The following is a 20,295-nucleotide window of genomic DNA, read 5'->3' as shown; positions in this document are numbered from 1 at the left end:
GCCTATTTATTGCCTTTACCTCCCTAATCTCATTTGCACACTGTATATAGATTTTTCAATTGTGTTATTGACTGTGCGTTTGTTTTATTCCATGTGTAACTCTGTGTCATTGTATGTCTCAAACTGCTATGCTTTATCTTGGCCAGGTCGCAGTTGTAAATGCGAACTTGTTCTCAACTAGCCTACCTGGTTAAATAAAGGTGTTCTCAACTAGCCTACCTGGTTAAATAAAGGTGTTCTCAACTAGCCTACCTGGTTAAATAAAGGTGTTCTCAACTAGCCTACCTGGTTAAATAAAGGTGTTCTCAACTAGCCTACCTGGTTAAATAAAGGTGTTCTCAACTAGCCTACCTGGTTAAATAAAGGTGTTCTCAACTAGCCTACCTGGTTAAATAAAGGTGTTCTCAACTAGCCTACCTGGTTAAATAAAGGTGTTCTCAACTGGCCTACCTGGTTAAATAAAGGTGTTCTCAACTGGCCTACCTGGTTAAATAAAGGTGTTCTCAACTAGCCTACCTGGTTAAATAAAGGTGTTCTCAACTGGCCTACCTGGTTACATAAAGGTGTCTCAACTAGCCTACCTGGTTAAATAAAGGTGTTCTCAACTAGCCTACCTGGTTAAATAAAGGTGTTTTCAACTAGCCTACCTGGTTAAATAAAGGTGTTCTCAACTGGCCTACCTGGTTAAATAAAGGTGTTCTCAACTAGCCTACCTGGTTAAATAAAGGTGTTCTCAACTAGCCTACCTGGTTAAATAAAGGTGTTCTCAACTAGCCTACCTGGTTAAATAAAGGTGTTCTCAACTAGCCTACCTGGTTACATAAAGGTGTCTCAACTAGCCTACCTGGTTAAATAAAGGTGTTCTCAACTAGCCTACCTGGTTAAATAAAGGTGTTCTCAACTAGCCTACCTGGTTAAATAAAGGTGTTCTCAACTGGCCTACCTGGTTACATAAAGGTGTCTCAACTAGCCTACCTGGTTAAATAAAGGTGTTCTCAACTAGCCTACCTGGTTAAATAAAGGTGTTCTCAACTAGCCTACCTGGTTAAATAAAGGTGTTCTCAAAAAGCCTACCTGGTTAAATAAAGGTGTTCTCAACTGGCCTACCTGGTTAAATAAAGGTGTTCTCAACTAGCCTACCTGGTTAAATAAAGGTGTTCTCAACTGGCCTACCTGGTTAAATAAAGGTGTTCTCAACTAGCCTACCTGGTTAAATAAAGGTGTTCTCAACTGGCCTAACCTGGTTAAATAAAGGTGTTCTCAACTAGCCTACCTGGTTAAATAAAGGTGTTCTCAACTAGCCTACCTGGTTAAATAAAGGTGTTCTCAACTAGTCTACCTGGTTAAATAAAGGTGTTCTCAACTAGCCTACCTGGTTAAATAAAGGTGTTCTCAACTAGCCTACCTGGTTAAATAAAGGTGTTCTCAACTAGCCTACCTGGTTAAATAAAGGTGTTCTCAACTAGCCTACCTGGTTAAATAAAGGTGTTCTCAACTAGCCTACCTGGTTAAATAAAGGTGTTCTCAACTAGCCTACCTGGTTAAATAAAGGTGTTCTCAACTAGCCTACCTGGTTAAATAAAGGTGTTCTCAACTAGCCTACCTGGTTAAATAAAGGTGTTCTCAACTAGTCTACCTGGTTAAATAAAGGTGTTCTCAACTAGCCTACCTGGTTAAATAAAGGTGTTCTCAACTAGCCTACCTGGTTAAATAAAGGTGTTCTCAACTAGCCTACCTGGTTAAATAAAGGTGTTCTCAACTAGCCTACCTGGTTAAATAAAGGTGTTCTCAACTAGTCTACCTGGTTAAATAAATGTGAAATAAAATCATAAATAAATACATAAAAACTTGGGTAGGCTTTCAGCTGAAATTGCTTGTTTGAAATTATTAAATATTCTGCTGAGATTTTCTATATGTTTCTGTCTGGTTACTGTAGAAATGCACGACATTTACCATCATTCTGTTTTGAATGTGTTTTTAACAGTTTTGGAAACAGGGTGTTAGCATTTGAAAATGCGCTGCAAATATATAGTGGAGTGTGAACGAGAAAAGAGTTGATGGATTTTGAGAAGAATGTGGTCATTGAATGCATTTTGTGTGAAAGCAATGAAAAACGATTCAAAGTTTGGTCCACTTCTGTTTCACTGACTGTGTGAAGAGTTTCTACGATGTGACTTCAGTTTTGACCAAAAGCATTATTAGTTAGCATTGTTAGTTAGCATTGTTAGTTAGCATTGTTAGTTAGCATTGTTAGTTAGCATTGTTAGTTAGCATTGTTAGTTAGCATTGTTAGTTAGCATTGTTAGTTAGCATTATTAGTTAGCATTGTTAGTTAGCATTGTTAGTTAGCATTATTAGTTAGCACTGTTAGTTAGCATTGTTAGTTAGCATTATTAGTTAGCATTGTTAGTTAGCATTGTTAGTTAGCATTGTTAGTTAGCAATTGAAAAAAACGTGTAATACATTATATTAAACACACACACACACACACACACACACACACACACACACACACACACACACACACACACACACACACACACACACACACATTAAACTCATACACACACATTAAATGCATACGAACACACAGACCTGTTCTGTAAGCCACTCTGGTCATTCTTCACTCCGAAGAATATGGCCCCAACGATGAGGGCCAGGAACACAGTCACTCCAATCTGGATTAGATAGAGAGATAGAGAGAGAGATAGATCAAATCATGAGAAAACAAAAAGATAATTACTTGACACATTGGAAAGAATTAACAAAAAAACAGAGCAAACTAGAATGCTATTTGGCCCTAAACAGAGAGTACACAGCGGCAGAATACCTGACCACTGTGACTGACACAAACTTAAGGAAAGCTTTGACTATGTACAGACTCCAACCTCTCCATGATGGCCAAGACCAGAGAGCTGTGTAAGGACATCAGGGATACAATTGTAGACCTGCACAAGGCTGGGATGGGCTACAGGACAATAGGCAAGCAGCTTGGTGAGAAGGCAACAACTGTTGGCGCAATTATTAGAAAATGGAAGAAGTTCAAGATGACAGTCAGTCACACTCGGTCTGGGGCTCCATGCAAGATCTCACCTCGTGGGGCATCAATGATCATGAGGAAGGTGAAGGATCAGCCCAGAACTACACGGCAGGACCTGGTCAATGACCTGAAGAGAGCTGGGACCACAGTCTCAAAGAAAACCATTAGTAACACACTACGCAGTCATGGATTAAAATCCTGCAGAGCACGCAAGGTCCCCCTGCTCAAGCCAGCGCATGTCCAGGCCCGTCTGAAGTTTGCCAATGACCATCTGGATGATCCAGAGGAGGAATGGGAGAAGGTCATGTGGTCTGATGAGACAAAAATAGAGCTTTTTGGGGATGCTTTTCTGCAAAGGGTACAGGACGACTGCACCATATTGAGGGGAGGATGGGATGGTACCATGTATCGCAAGATCTTGGCCAACAACCTTCTTCCTTCAGTAAGAGCATTGAAGATGGGTCGTGGCTGGGTCTTCCAGCATGGCAACGACCCGAAACACACAGCCAGGGCAACTAAGGAGTGGCTCCGTAAGAAGGATCTTAGGTCCTGGAGTGGCCGAGCCAGTCTCCAGACCTGAACCCAATAGAACATCTTTGGAGGGAGCTGAAAGTCTGTATTGCCCAGCGACAGCCCCAAAACCTGAAGGATCTGGAGAAGGTCTGTATGGGGGAGTGGGCCAAAATCACTGCTGCAGTGTGTGCAAACCTGGTCAAGAACTACAGGAAACGTATGATCTCTGTAATTGCAAATATTAAGTTCTGCTTTTCTGCTTTTCTGATGTATCAAATACGTCATGCAATAAAATGCAAATTAATTACTTAAAAATCATACAATGTGATTTTCTGGATTTTTGTTTTAGATTCCGTCTCTCACAGTTGAAGTGCACCTATGACAAAAATGACAGACCTCTACATGCTTTGTAAGTAGGAAAACCTGCAAAATCGGCAGTGTATCAAATACTTGTTCTCCCCACTGTAGATAGATAGGAAAGCTTCCAGACCAACAAAGAATTCGAAAACAAATCACATTTTGATAAACTCCCATATCTACTGGGTGAAATATCACAGTGTGCCATCACGGCAGCAATATTTGTGACCTGTTGCCACGAGAAAAGGGCAACCAGTGAAGAACAAACACCATTGTAAATACAACCCATATTTATGCTTATTTATTTTCCCTTGTGTACTTTAACCATTTGTACATTGTTACAACACTGTATATTGACATAATATGACAATTGAAATGTCTTTATTCTTTTGGAACTTCTGTGAGTGTAACACACACACACAGCAACACACACATACAGACACACACCTGAGCGAAGGACGTCTGAGGGTTGAGGATGAGGTTAGTGAAGGTTCTCTTCAGGACCCATCTGAACTGAGTAGAGAAGGAGGTGTTGTACGTGATTGTCCGAGAGGGAGTCTTCACACTGGAGAACAACAACAAGAAGATTGTCCATTAACTTGCAGAGGACAGACCAGACCAGACCAGACCAGACCAGACAAGACCAGACAGACAGACAGACAGACAGAGACAGAGAGAGAGACAGAGAGAGAGACAGAGAGAGACAGAGAGAGAGACAGAGAGAGAGACAGAGAGACAGACAGACAGACAGAGAGCGAGAGAGTGTGTGTTGGTACCTGTACTCTCTGTTCATGGTGATGCGTTCTAACTGGGCCATGGTCTCTCCATAGTACTGACTCCCCCGGTACTCCTGGACCAGATGGTCCTCGATGTTCTGCCTGGAACTGGTTACCCTGTCTGGGTCCGAGTCTGGGGGGGGGGGGGTAGAGGGACCAGAACAGAGGTAAATGGAGGGTAAACAAAGTTAGGGAGGGAGGATATGAAGAGACAAAATTGCCATTGGATGACCTGACTGATCCCGCCCACTGACTCTGCTCCTTAGCCAATCAGAACTCACCGTCTGCTTCCTTTATCCTGTCGAAGGCGATGGAGGTAGAGTCTCCATTGATCACGTCCAGGAAGAAGTCAGCCGGGTTGTTGTGGGGTTCACAAGTGTACCCTGGGTAATGATGACATCATAGTTGTAATTACATTGTTTATAGATACAGAAAGTTTTGGATACAGGAAAGGTTGAAACATTGATACACTGAATGGATCTCAAATGCCTCTGTTCTTAGTAACCTCTAAAGAGAGACAATATAATGATGGATATAATAACTGTTCAGTAACTCTAGACATTTCATAACTTGGTTTGCCAGCAGAGAGCTGAGACTACACTGTCTGGTTAGCAGGAGGAGTGTGATTTAGAATCACTAGAAACAGGTAATTTCTAAGGATTGAGTCTCACCGATGTTAGAGAAGTAGTCTAGAGCACTCTGAGCGGGGCCGTGGTAAACCTGTTTACCGCTAACCAGCAGAGTCAGACTGTCAAACAGACGGAAGATGGAATAACGAGGCTGGTGGATGGACAGGATGATGGTACGGCCATGACTAGACATCCTGATAGAGAGAGAGGAGGAGGGTTAGTGTTACAATACCCAGACTACAATACCCAGACTAACCCTACAATATTAGAACTACAATACCCAGACTACAATACCCAGATTGCAACACTACAACACCCAGACTGCAATACCCAGATTACAATACCCACCCACCCCAGACTACAACACCCACCCAGACTGCAATACCCAGACTACAATACCCAGACTACAATACCCAGACTGCAACACCCAGACTGCAACACCCAGACTGCAACACTACAACACCCAGACTGCAATACCCAGACTGCAATACCCACCCACCCAGACTGCAATACCCAGATTGCAATACCCAGACTACAATTCCCAGACTACAATACCCAGACTACAATACACAGACTACAATACCCAGACTAACCCCCAGTATTAGCACTACAATACCCAGACTACAACACCCAGACTGCAACAGCCAGACTGCAATACCCAGACCTCAACACCCAGACTGCAACACCCAGACTAACCCGCAGTATTAGCACTACAACACCCACACTGCAATACCCAGACTACAATACCCAGACTAACCCCCTCAGTATTAGAACTACAATACCCAAACTACAATACCCAGGCTAACCCCTCAATATTAGAACTACAATACCCAGGTTCTACCTCTTGAGCAGTAGTAGTACAGAGTTAGCTGTGCTCGCGTCCAGGCCGGTGGTGGGTTCATCCAGAAAGAGAACTACAATACCCAGACTAACCCTACAATATTAGAACTACAATACCCAGGTTCTACCTCTTGAGCAGTAGTAGTACAGAGTTAGCTGTGCTCGCGTCCAGGCCGGTGGTGGGTTCATCCAGAAAGAGAACTACAATACCCAGACTAACCCTACAATATTAGAACTACAATACCCAGGTTCTACCTCTTGAGCAGTAGTAGTACAGAGTTAGCTGTGCTCGCGTCCAGGCCGGTGGTAGGTTCATCCAGAAAGAGAACAGGAGGGTCGATGATCAGCTCCATACCGATGTTTGTCCTCTTCCTTTCCCCTCCTGATATTCCCCTGATCAACTGGGTACCAACCTGGGAGACAGAATACACACATTCATAGTCACATGCTCTCTCTGTCCTCTCCCCCACATAGCCCCACATAAACCTGTCCACACTGACTCGTGAGTCTGCTACTTTAGTGAGGCCCAGTTCTGTGATGAGTTGGTTGACTTTGTCCTCTTTCTCCTTCTGGCTGATGGAGGACGGAAGACGCAACGCTGCAGAGAAACGGAAGTTCTCCCTCACAGTCAGAGTTCCCATCACCACATCATCCTGATCGGGATTTGGGGGGAGAGAGAGAGAGAGAGAGAGAGAGGGGGGGGGGGAGAAAGAGAGAATAGGAAGAGTTACCTATCCAAAACGGAGATGTTTGGATAAACCACTTCTCCAATACATTTGTCTCTATAACAAAGAACAAACAGCAAAAACATATACATGATCAAATACAAATCTTGGAATCAACTATTAAAGACTACCTGAACCCACTGGATTCTCCAATTACCTTGAATGAGCTACAGGACAAAATAAAACCCCTCCAACCCAAAAAGGCATGTGGTGTTGTTGGTATCCTCAATGAAATGATAAAATATACAGACAACAAATTCCAATGGGCTATACTTAAACTATTTAACATCATCCTTAGCTCTTGCTTTTCCACAATATTTGGAACCAAGGACTGATCACCCCAATCCACAAAAGTGGAGACAAATTTGACCCCAATAACTACCGTGGGATATGCATCAACAACAACCTTGGGAAAATCCTCTGCATTATCATTAACAGCAGACTCGTACATTTCCTCAGTGAAAACAATGTACTGAGCAAATGTCAAATTGTCTTTTTACCAAATCACCGTACAACAGACCACGTATTCACCCTGCACAACCTAATTGACAAACAAACAAACCAAAACAAAGGCAGCCTTCTCATGCTTTGTTGATTTCAAAAAAGCTTACGACTCAATTTGGCATGAGGGTCTGCTATACAAATTGATGGAAAGTGGTGTTGGGGGTAAAACATATGACATTATAAAATCCATGTACACAAACAACAAGTGTGCGGTTAAAATATGCAAAAAACACACACATTTCTTCCCACAGGGACGTGGGGTGAGACAGGGATGCAGCTTAAGCCCCACCCTCTTCAACATATATATTGGCGAGGGCACAAGAAACGTCTGCAGCACCCGGCCTCACCCTACTAGAATCTGAAGTCAACTGTCTACTGTTTGCTGATGATCTGGTGCCTCTGTCCCCAACCAAGGAGGGCCTACAGCAGCACCTAGATCTTCTGCACAGATTATGTCAGACCTGGGCCCTGACAGTAAATCTCAGTAAGACAAAAATAATAGTGTTCCAAAAAACGTCATGTCACCAGGACCACAAATACAAATTCCATCTAGACACTGTTACCCTAGAGCTCACAAAAAACTATACACACCTCGGCCTAAACATCAGCGCCACAGGTAACTTCCACAAAGCTTTGAACGATCTGAGAGACAAGGCAAGAAGGGCATTCTATGCCATCAAAAGGAACATAAAATTCAACATAACAATTAGGATCTGGTTAAAAATACTTGAATCAGTTATGGAACACATTGCCCTTCATGGTTGTGAGGTCTGGGGTCCGCTCACCAACCAAGAACTCACAAAATGGGACAAACACTAAATTGAGACTCTGCATGCAGAATTCTGCAAAAATATCCTCTGTGTACAACGTAAAACACCAAATAATGCATGCAGAGCAGAATTAGGCCGATACCCACTAATTATCAAAATCCAGAAAAGAGCCATTAAATTCTACAACCACCTAAAAGGAAGCGATTCCCAAACCTTCCATAACAAAGCCATCACCTACAGAGAGATGAACCTGGAGAAGAGTCCCCTAAGCAAGCTGGTCCTGGGGCTCTGTTCACAAACACAAACACACCCCACAGAGCCCCAGGACAGCAGCACAATTAGACCCAATCAAATCATGAGAAAACAAAAAGATCATTACTTGACACCTTGTAAAAAATGTACAAAAAAACAGCAAACTCGAAAACTATCTAGCCCTAAACAGAGAGTACACAGTGGCAGAATACCTGACCACTGTGACTGACCCAAACCTAAGGAAAGCTTTGACTATGTACAGACTCAGTGAGCATAGCCTTGCTATTGAGAAAGGCCACCGTAGGCAGACCTGGCTCTCAAGAGAAGACAGGCTATGTGCACACTGCCCACAAAATGAAGTGGAAACTGAGCTGCACTTCCTAACCTCCTGCCCAATGTATGACCATATTAGAGACACATATTCCCTCAGATTACACAGACCCACAAAGAATTCGAAAACCACCCCGATTTTGTTAAACTCCCATATCTACTGGGTGAAGTACAACAGTGTGCCATCACAGCAGCAAGATGTGTGACCTGTTGGCACAAGACAAGGTCAACCAGTGAATAACAAACACCACTGTAAATACAACCCATATTTATGATGATATATTTTACCTTTTGTACTTTAAAACTTCTTAAAGCTAGGGGGCAGCATTTTGATGTCCTGATGAAACGCGTGCCCAAAGTTAACTGCCTGTTACTCAGGCCCAGAAGCTAGGATGAGCATATAATTGGTTGATATGGATAGAACACACTCTAAAGTTTCTAAAACCGTTAAATTAATGTCTGTGCGTATAACAGAGCTGATTTGGCGAAACCCCGAGGACAAACCTTCCGGGGGGGGGGACGAGGTCATAGATTTTCTATGGGAAACCCTATTTATTTGGAACCTGTTTGCAGTCCCTATGGCTTCCACTAGATGTCACCAGTCTTTAGAAATTGGTCGATGTTTTTCTTTTGAGAAATGAAGAAGTAGTGCTATTCATTCCATGTGTCACTCTGAAGGTCCCTACTATTTTGGTGCGCATGAACAGGAGCGTGCTCCGTGTTATTTTTCTTCGGTATTGGAAACAGATTATTATTGTCTTAAATTTGATCGATTATTTACATTTTAGGATACCTGAGGTTGGATTATGAAGTTTGTTTGAAATGTTTGGATCAAGTTTACAGGTAACCTATTAGATACTTTGTAGTCATGTTGGGACCGGTGTATTTCTGAATCAAACGCGCCAAATAAATGAACATTTTGGGGATATAAAGAAGGAATTTATCAAACAAAACAACCATTCTTTGTGTCACTGAGACATTTGGGATTGCAAAAAGAAGAAGATCTTCAAATGTAATGCATTTATTATATTGTTATTTCTGGCTTTTGTGTCTCACCTGCCTGGTTGAAAAATTATTTTCATGTGTTTGTACGTGGGGTATTCCCAAAGCACACACATTGACACTTGTGACTGTAGTCTGGTCACTGGTGTGTGTGTGTGTGTGTGTGTGTGTGTGTGTGTGTGTGTGTGTGTGTGTGTGTGTGTGTGTGTGTGTGTGTGTGTGTGTGTGTGTGTGCGTGCGTGCGTGTATGTGTGTGTGTACGTGGGGTATTCCCAAAGCACACACATTGACACTTGTGACTGTAGTCTGGTCACTGTGTGTGTGTGTGTGTGTGTGTGTGTGTGTGTGTGTGTGTGTGTGTGCGTGCGTGCGTGTATGTGTGTGTGTCCAGTCCCCCACCTGGACCACGTATCCTGAGAGACATTTGAAGTTGGGAGGTTGAGGAGCTCCGTCTATCAACACCTCTCCAGCCAGACCTGCTGGGTCCTTCCTGGCTGCCAGCACATCCAGAAACCTACACACAACACATCCACAACCTTTACACAACTATAACACAACCACAACCTTTGCACAACTATAATACAACCCCAACCTTTACACAACTATAACACAACCCCAACTTTTACACAACTATAACACAACCACAACCTTTACACAACTATAATACAACCCCAACCAATACACAACTACAACACAACCCCAACCTTTACACAACTATAATACAACACAGCTACAACCTTTACACAACTATAACACAACCACAACCTTTACACAACTATAATACAACCACAACCTTTACACAACTATCTATAATACAATCTTTACACAACTATAACACAACCCCAAACCTTTACACAACTATAATACAACACAGCTACAACCTTTACACAACTATAATACAACCACAACCTTTACACAACTACAACACAACCCCAACCTTACACAACTATAACACAACCCCAACTTTTACACAACCACAACCTTTACACAACTATCTATAATACAACCTTTACACAACTACAACACAACCACAACCTTTACACAACTATAATACAACACAACCACAACCTTTACACAACTACAATACAACCCCAACCTTTACACAACTATAACACAACCCCAACCTTTACACAACTACAACACAACCCCAACCTTTACACAACTATAATACAACCCCAACCTTTACACAACTATAATACAACCCTAACCTTTACACAACTATAACACAACCCCAACCTTTACACAACTATAACACAACCCCAACCTTTACACAACTATAATACAACCCTAACCTTTACACAACTATAACACAACCCCAACCTTTACACAACCCCAACTTTTACACAACCACAACCTTTACACAACTATAATACAACACAACCACAACCTTTACACAACTACAATACAACCCCAACCTTTACACAACTACAACACAACCCCAACTTTTACACAACCACAACCAATACACAACTACAACACAACCCCAACCTTTACACAACTATAATACAACCCCAACCTTTACACAACTACAACACAACCCCAACCGTTACACAACTACAACACAGTACAACCACAACCTTTACACAACTATAGTACAATACAACTTTTTTTTAAACAACCCCAACACAACCATTCGTCCTAATGTTAGCTCACAACGTTCAATGAGAGTCACAGGTTTGTCAGAGTCAGCTGAAAATGTCACTTACGATGACTTCCCGCTTCCTGTGGCCCCCATGATAGCGTTCAGCCCTGGTTTCATCAGACCGCTGTAGAGACAGGAAACAAACGTCTGTTAGTGCTGAGCTGGACAACAGATCTGATGCCCGAGCAGATACTCTCCAAGAGAACGGTTGGCAGTTGATTATTTTTCAAAACCTCTATATGATAATAATTCTAATATAATAAGAATATATGTTATTTAGCTGACGCTTCTATATCAAATCAAAGTTTATTTGTCACGTGCGCCGAATACAACAGGTGTAGTAGACCTCACAGTGAAATGCTGAATACAACAGGTGTAGTAGACCTCACAGTGAAATGCTGAATACAACAGGTGTAGTAGACCTTACAGTGAAATGCTGAATACAACAGGTGTAGTAGACCTTACAGTGAAATGCTGAATACAACAGGCGTAGTAGAGCTCACAGTGAAATGCTGAATACAACAGGTGTAGTAGACCTCACAGTGAACTGCTGAATACAACAGGTGTAGTAGACCTTACAGTGAAATGCTGAATACAACAGGTGTAGTAGACCTTACAGTGAAATTCTGAATACAACAGGTGTAGTAGACCTCACAGTGAAATGCTGAATACAACAGGTGTAGTAGACCTCACAGTGAAATGCTGAATACAACAGGTGTAGTAGACCTTACAGTGAAATGCTGAATACAACAGGTGTAGTAGACCTTACAGTGAAATGCTGAATACAACAGGTGTAGTAGACCTTACAGTGAAATGCTGAATACAACAGGTGTAGTAGACCTTACAGTGAAATTCTGAATACAACAGGTGTAGTAGACCTCACAGTGAAATGCTGAATACAACAGGTGTAGTAGACCTCACAGTGAAATGCTGAATACAACAGGTGTAGTAGACCTTACAGTGAAATGCTGAATACAACAGGTGTAGTAGACCTCACAGTGAAATGTTGAATACAACAGGTGTAGTAGACCTTACACTGAAATGCTGAATACAACAGGTGTAGTAGACCTTACAGTGAAATGCTGAATACAACAGGTGTAGTAGACCTCACAGTGAAATGCTGAATACAACAGGTGTAGTAGACCTCACAGTGAAATGCTGAATACAACAGGTGTAGTAGACCTCACAGTGAAATGCCGAATACAACAGGTGGAGTAGACCTCACAGTGAAATGCTGAATACAACAGGTGTAGTAGACCTTACAGTGAAATACTGAATACAACAGGTGTAGTAGACCTCACAGTGAAATGCTGAATACAACAGGTGTAGTAGACCTTACACTGAAATGCTGAATACAACAGGTGTAGTAGACCTTACAGTGAAATTCTGAATACAACAGGTGTAGTAGACCTCACAGTGAAATGATGACTACAACAGGTGTAGTAGACCTTACAGTGAAATGCTGAATACAACAGGTGTAGTAGACCTTACAGTGAAATGCTGAATACAACAGGTGTAGTAGACCTTACACTGAAATGCTGAATACAGCAGGTGTAGTAGACCTTACACTGAAATGCTTACTTACAGGCTCTAACCAACGACTTACAGTTGTGTGTACATACATTTTATGGGTGGTCCTGGAAATACTACCTACTATGCCGGTGTTGCAAGCACCTACCAACTAACCTACAGAGGACAATATCACATTCATAACATCATAACAGAACAATATTTGATACCCTCAAATTGGGTATCTGGTCTGGGTATATCAGGTGATCTTGCTGTAGGTAGAGAGTGTATAATGGGGTATATCAGGTGATGTGATCTTGCTGTAGGTAGGGAGTATATAATGAGGTATATCAGGTGATGTTGCTGTAGGTAGAGAGTGTATAATGGGGTATATCAGGTGATGTTGTAGGTAGGGAGTATATAATGGGGTATATCAGGTGATGTTGCTCTAGGTAAGGAGTATATAATGGGGTATATCAGGGGATGTTCACCTCTCACACAAACTTGTATTCGAATACCCATACTAACATACTATATACTACATACTTAATGAGTATATACTACATGCTGTATACTATTAATTTATTTTAGTATACTGTAAACGAACGGTATCCATTCAGTTGAGCTTCACCTGTCTGCCGGAAGTTGATGCAGTTGCCATGCAACTTTTTGCTAGCTTGTTAGCATAACAAATTACGAGCTAGACATCTTACGACTTCATGCTAGCTTGTTAGCATAACAAATGACTAGCTAGACATCTTACGACTTCATGCTAGCTTGTTAGCATAACAAATGACTAGCTAGACATCTTACGACTTCATTAACCATGTCCGTTGAGAACGCTCAACAACTATAACACTTAGCTAAGCTAAGATGGATGTCAATATTTAGCTAAGCTAAGAATGAAGTCAATAAACATTGGGTAGTTAGTTAGATAGGATATAGCTAACATACTGGCAAGTTCAACATTTTAGTAGCCAAATAACGTTAATGGAACATACAAGCAACTGCTGTATGTTGCTCTCTTTGGGGATTTCGAGTACCGTCCCCCTCCTTCTGCACCATCCCCCTCTCTCTCACCCCCTACCAACAGGCTCTGTTAAGTCATAAATTCCTAGAGGAGTATAAGAGAGAGTGAGTTTTCATAGAGAAAACAAAGGAACTTCTTCCACATCACAGAACTTGAGAACTGAACAATATTCATGTTCTGGAGAATGTGTAAACGGTCTGTGAAGTCGCTAGCTACGAACTGGTCCGTTTTGTACAATTTTGTGAAACTCATGAGAGACAATACAGCCACATTACCATAACTCTGTTTATACAAGAGTCTCAGTTGCACTTGCATCTAATTGTTGTATAAAATGAATGAGTAAAGATGAAGCTATTTGTGAAATTATGTCATGTGATTTTAACCTCTCTGGGGTCTGTGGGAAGCTGGCGTCCCACCTGGCCAACATCCAGTGAAATTGCAGAGCGCCAAATTCAAAAACAGAAATACTCATTATAAAAATTCATAAACCTACCAATGTTATACATCGGCTTAAAGATTAACTTCTTGTTAATCCAACCGCTGTGTCAGATTTCAAAAAGGCTTTACGGCGAAAGCATACCACACAGCGGTTGGATCTGAGAACAGCGCCCAGCAGACAAATCATTACAACCAGTTACCAGCCAAGTAGTGGAGTTACAAAAGTCAGAAATAGCGATAAAATTAATCACTTACATTTGATGATCTTCATATGGTTGCACTCACAAGACTCCCATTTACTCAATAAATGCTTGTTTTGTTTGTTAAAGTCCCTCTTTATATCCAAAAACCTCTGTTTTATTGGCTCGTTTTGTTCAGTAATCCACAGGCTTAAAGGCAGTCAAAACAGGCAGACGAAAAATCCGAAAAGTATCAGTAAAGTTTGTGGAAACATGTCAAACAATGTTTATAATCAATCCTCAGGTTGTTTTTAGTCATAATAATCAATAATATTTCAACCGGACAAAAGCTTCATCAATATAAAAGGAAAACATGAAAGGCGTGCTCTCAGTCGCTCGCAGGAAAAAGCTCTGTGACACTGCAGGGTCCACTCATTCAGAGTGGTCTTACTCTTACTTATTTTTCAGAATACAAGCCTGAAACAATTTCTAAAGACTGCTGACATCTAGTGGAAGTAAACAGTAAATCCAGTGAGTACCCCTCTTTCTGTACCATCCCCCTCTCACTATATAGGGAATATAATGCCAATGGGCCCTGGTCAAAAGTAGTGTACTATATAGGGAATATAATGCCAATGGGCCCTGGTCAAACGTAGTGCACTATATAGGGAATATAATGCCAATGGGCCCTGGTCAAAAGTAGTGTACTATATAGGGAATATAATGCCAATGGGCCCTGGTCAAACGTAGTGCACTAAAAAGGGAATTTATTCTTATGTTTCATTCTTTATTTACGCAAGTTAAACCCCCATTGAGACCAGGGTCTCTTTCTGAAAGGTGCCCCGATCACAGCAATTCAACACCAATTACAATGTAAGATAAAACATCCATCAATACAAAACACAACAGAAAAACTGTTACATTCCTCAGCTATATGGTCCTTCATAATAAACACGCTAAGCTGCCTGAGCTGCACCAGAACATCCAATCATAATGAGTTCTGCAAATTGTTCCAGCAGGCGCATTAAAACTAAAAGCGGATTTACCTAATTTGGCGCAGACCCAAGGAACCTCCAACATTTAAACCAACCCTGTGAATGTGGTTGGTAACTCATGTTTTTATACTTCAACAACGTAGTTAGGTAAGTTGTAAACTTGTGTAGTAGAACTCTGTAAACAAAAAGAGAATAGTGAAGTGATCTACGGGACTTTAATGAGGACCAGCCAACCTTTAGATACAGGATGTAGTGATGAGTATTAAACCTGAGGACCAGCCAACCTTTAGATACAGGATGTAGTGATGAGTATTAAACCTGAGGACCAGCCAACCTTTAGATACAGGATGTAGGGATGAGTATTAAACCTGAGGACCAGCCAACCTTTAGATACAGGATGTAGTGATGAGTATTAAACCTGAGGACCAGCCAACCTTTAGATACAGGATGTAGTGATGAGTATTAAACCTGAGGACCAGCCAACCTTTAGATACAGGATGTAGTGATGAGTATTAAACCTGAGGACCAGCCAACCTTTAGATACAGGATGTAGTGATGAGTATTAAACCTGAGGACCAGCCAACCTTTAGATACAGGATGTAGTGATGAGTATTAAACCTGAGGACCAGCCAACCTTTAGATACAGGATGTAGTGATGAGTATTAAACCTGAGGACCAGCCAACCTTTAGATACAGGATGTAGTGATGAGTATTAAACCTGAGGACCAGCCAACCTTTAGATACAGGATGTAGTGATGAGTATTAAACCTGAGGACCAGCCAACCTTTAGATACAGGATGTAGTGATGAGTATTAAACCTGAGGACCAGCCAACCTTTAGATACAGGATGTAGTGATGAGTATTAAACCTGAGGACCAGCCAACCTTTAGATACAGGATATAGTGATGAGTATTAAACCTGAGGACCAGCCAACCTTTAGATACAGGATGTAGTGATGAGTATTAAACCTGAGGACCAGCCAACCTTTAGATACAGGATGTAGTGATGAGTATTAAACCTGAGGACCAGCCAACCTTTAGATACAGGATGTAGTGATGAGTATTAAACCTGAGGACCAGCCAACCTTTAGATACAGGATGTAGTGATGAGTATTAAACCTGAGGACCAGCCAACCTTTAGATACAGGATGTAGTGATGAGTATTAAACCTGAGGACCAGCCAACCTTTAGATACAGGATGTAGTGATGAGTATTAAACCTGAGGACCAGCCAACCTTTAGATACAGGATGTAGTGATGAGTATTAAACCTGAGGACCAGCCAACCTTTAGATACAGGATGTAGTGATGAGTATTAAACCTGAGGACCAGCCAACCTTTAGATACAGGATATAGTGATGAGTATTAAACCTGAGGACCAGCCAACCTTTAGATACAGGATGTAGTGATGAGTATTAAACCTGAGGACCAGCCAACCTTTAGATACAGGATGTAGTGATGAGTATTAAACCTGAGGACCAGCCAACCTTTAGATACAGTATGTAGTGATGAGTATTAAACCTGAGGACCAGCCAACCTTTAGATACAGGATGTAGTGATGAGTATTAAACCTGAGGACCAGCCAACCTTTAGATACAGAATGTAGGGATGAGTATTAAACCTGAGGACCAGCCAACCTTTAGATACAGGATGTAGTGATGAGTATTAAACCTGAGGACCAGCCAACCTTTAGATACAGAATGTAGGGATGAGTATTAAACCTGAGGACCAGCCAACCTTTAGATACAGGATGTAGGGATGAGTATTAAACCTGAGGACCAGCCAACCTTTAGATACAGGATGTAGTGATGAGTATTAAACCTGAGGACCAGCCAACCTTTAGATACAGGATGTAGGGATGAGTATTACAACTGTGATAAAGTGAAGGGTGCTGTGGTAAACAGCATCCAAAGGTTTAAGAGTAGTGGCAGCTGAGTTCTGGTATATGGTGTGACCAGTCAAGAACTGTCAGGAAAGTTAACTGTACAATCTGCTTCCTGCTGTTCAGGGAGAAGCAAGATCTATTTTGAATTAAAAAAAGAAGCCCATTTTAATTCTTATCTTTTTAACTAGCTCATCAGTACGTTATTTAAACATGAAATCCTTGACAATCCAAACGCCCAGATATTGATAGGCAGGAACACAATTGATGGGAGAACCATTAAATTAACTAATATGTAGTCTATCTGAAACCTTTATTGCGAGAATTTAGAAAACAACATAAATGTAGTCTTGCCCATATTATGTACCAGTTTTAAACCAACCTGGGGCTTTTTGTAAGGTAACAAAGTCAGATTTCAGCTCTAACAACACCTGGTCTACAGTTGGGCCAACGGCACACATAACAGGATCATCTGCATATATATAAATATCACGCATTTTAACAGGATCATCTGCATATATATAAATATTACGCATTTTAACAGGTAGATCAATATTATGTATATTACAAGTTAACAGAGAGACCAATGTTATGTATATACTATGTATATTACAAGTTAACAGATATGATTGTATTATTATAGTAGCAATATCATGTTGTTTTACGTTACAGTCTTATTCTAAAATCTACATACAATATCCCATAATGACAATGCAAAAAAACAGGTTTTTGGAAATGTTTGCAAATGTATTCGAAATAAAAAAAAACGGAAATATAACATTTGCATAAGTATTCAGACCCTTTACTCAGTACTTTGTTGAAGCACCTTTGGCAGTGATTACAGCCTAGAGTCTTCTCGGGTACGACGCTACAAGCTTGGCACACCTGTATTTGGGGAGTTTCTCCCATTCTTCTCTGTATTTAGTAACTGTTAGTAAATCTAGTGTTTGAAGTTAAAAAATAGAACATATCTGCCACGCCCTGACCTTAGAGAGCCGTTTTATTTCTCTATTTGGTTAGGTCAGGGTGTGATGTGTCGTGGTCATTCTATGTTCTTTATTTCTATGATTTATATTTCTATGGCCGGGTATGGTTGGTTCTCAGTCAGGGACAGCTGTCTATCGTTGTCTCTGATTGGGAATCATACTTAGGCAGCCCTTTTTCCCACCTGTGATTGTGGGTAGTTGACTTTTGTTAGTGGCACTATAGCCCTGTAAGCTTCACGGTTGTTTCTTGTTTTGCCATTTTAAATAAAGGAAAACGTACGCTCACCACGCTGCACTTTGGTCCACTTCTTTCGACGGCCGTGACAATATCGTCACTGATATATTTAGTAAGAGAGAAATATGTCAAATTATTAGAAGCCGGGACTCAATCTGATCGTGTTTTGTCAGCTATGTACCTTTTTTAAAGGCAATGATTCCGCGCACGCGGAGACCGCATTTCCAGTAAACATGTCAACTCAATCAGAAATTATCCTTTAACATGTCAAGGCTGCTATAAGGTGTATCCACAGCTGATGGGATTGAATCCTGGCACAGAGAGTAGGCTGAACACACATTATACTGAGTTGCATTTCATATGAACAAATCAGTCCATTTAAATGGAATTCATTAGGTCCTAATCTATGGATTTCACATGACTGGGAATACAGATATTCAACTGTTCATCACCGGTACCTAAATAAAGTTAGGGGTGTGGATCAGAACACCAGTCAGTATCTGGTGTGGATCAGAAACCCAGTCAGTATCTGGTGTGATCAGAAACCCAGTCTGTATCTGGTGTGACCAGAAACCCAGTCTGTATCTGATGTGATCAGAAACCCAGTTTGGGTTTGGTTCTGGTTCTGGTATCACAGATAACTGTTCAAAAATAAAAATTGCCTCACAATGGGCCTCAGGATCTCATCACAGTATTTTTGTGCATTCAAAATTTGCCATCAATAAAATGCAATTGTATTCGTTGTCTGTAGCTTATGCCTGCCCATACCATAACCACACCACCACCATGGGGCACTCTGTTCACAACGTTGACATCTGCAAACCGCTCGCCCACACGACGCCATACACGTGGTCTGCGGTTGTGAGGCCGGTTGGATGTACTGCCAAATTCTCTAAAACGGTGTTGGAGGTGGCTTATGGTAGAGAAATTAGCATTAAATTCTCTGGCAAAAGCTCGGGTGAACATTCCTGCAGTCAGCATGCCAATTGCACACTCCATCAAAACTTATGACATTGTGTTGTGTGACAAAACCGCACATTTTAGAGTGGCCTTTTATTGTCCCCAGCACAAGGTGCACCTCTGTAATGATCATACGGTTGAATCAACTTCTTGATATGCCACCTGTCAGGTGGATGGATTATCTTGGCAAAGGAGAAATGGTCACTAACAGGGATGTAAAACACATTTTTGCACCAACATTTTGAGAAATAAATATTTTTGCGAGCATGGAAAATGTTGTGGATATTTCATTTCAGCTCCATGGAAACAACACTTTACTGTTGCCTTTATATTATGTTCAGTGTAGTTGAGCCATGGGAGAATGTTTGTTGTCACAAGTTGAGGGTCATCGTTTCCCTACGTAAGACAATGGACTTATGAAAGCAGGGTCCATGTACTGACACATGACCCCAGCCTCAGTGTGTGTGTGTGTGTGTGTGTGTGTGTGTGCGTGCGTGTGCGTTTGTATGTGTGTGTAAGTGTGTGTCAGTGTGTGTGTGCGTGTAAGTGTACGTGCATGTGCGTGTGTATGTGTGTGTGTGTGTGTGTGTGTGTGCGTTTGTGTGTGTGTGTGTGTGTGTGTGTGTGTGTGTGTGTGTGTGTGTGCGTTTGTGTGTGTGTGTGTGTGTGTGTGTGTTTGTGTGTGTGTGTGTTTAAGTGTGTGT

At 41.4% G+C, this 20,295-nt stretch overlaps 2 protein-coding genes across 4 annotated transcripts in view; one reads left to right on the top strand and one right to left on the bottom strand.

Annotated features, from left to right (window-relative positions):
- The window catches only part of LOC139415792 (galactose-specific lectin nattectin-like), a 1,187,935-nt gene that overhangs the window by 315,581 nt on the left and 852,059 nt on the right, over window positions 1-20,295 (top strand). The window lies entirely within an intron of this gene.
- The window catches only part of LOC139415782 (broad substrate specificity ATP-binding cassette transporter ABCG2-like), a 40,769-nt gene that overhangs the window by 5,363 nt on the left and 15,111 nt on the right, over window positions 1-20,295 (bottom strand). Inside the window, exons 2-10 of one of the 2 annotated variants that reach the window (XM_071163870.1) lie at window positions 11,445-11,504; window positions 10,138-10,252; window positions 6,656-6,808; window positions 6,411-6,568; window positions 5,358-5,509; window positions 4,968-5,069; window positions 4,687-4,819; window positions 4,358-4,475; window positions 2,596-2,678 (exon numbers count right to left, since the gene is read on the bottom strand). In XM_071163870.1, the coding sequence (XP_071019971.1) occupies window positions 2,596-2,678; window positions 4,358-4,475; window positions 4,687-4,819; window positions 4,968-5,069; window positions 5,358-5,509; window positions 6,411-6,568; window positions 6,656-6,808; window positions 10,138-10,252; window positions 11,445-11,504 (1,074 nt within the window). The remainder of the gene's footprint in view (window positions 1-2,595; window positions 2,679-4,357; window positions 4,476-4,686; window positions 4,820-4,967; window positions 5,070-5,357; window positions 5,510-6,410; window positions 6,569-6,655; window positions 6,809-10,137; window positions 10,253-11,444; window positions 11,505-20,295) is intronic. The other variant, XM_071163871.1, reaches the window with a different exon arrangement.

This window comes from Oncorhynchus clarkii, chromosome 9 (genome assembly GCF_045791955.1).
Source record: "Oncorhynchus clarkii lewisi isolate Uvic-CL-2024 chromosome 9, UVic_Ocla_1.0, whole genome shotgun sequence".
Classification (NCBI taxonomy): domain Eukaryota; kingdom Metazoa; phylum Chordata; class Actinopteri; order Salmoniformes; family Salmonidae; genus Oncorhynchus; species Oncorhynchus clarkii.
The sequence above is the reverse complement of the archived record's forward strand: the minus strand, read 5'-3'. Positions and strand labels throughout refer to the sequence as shown.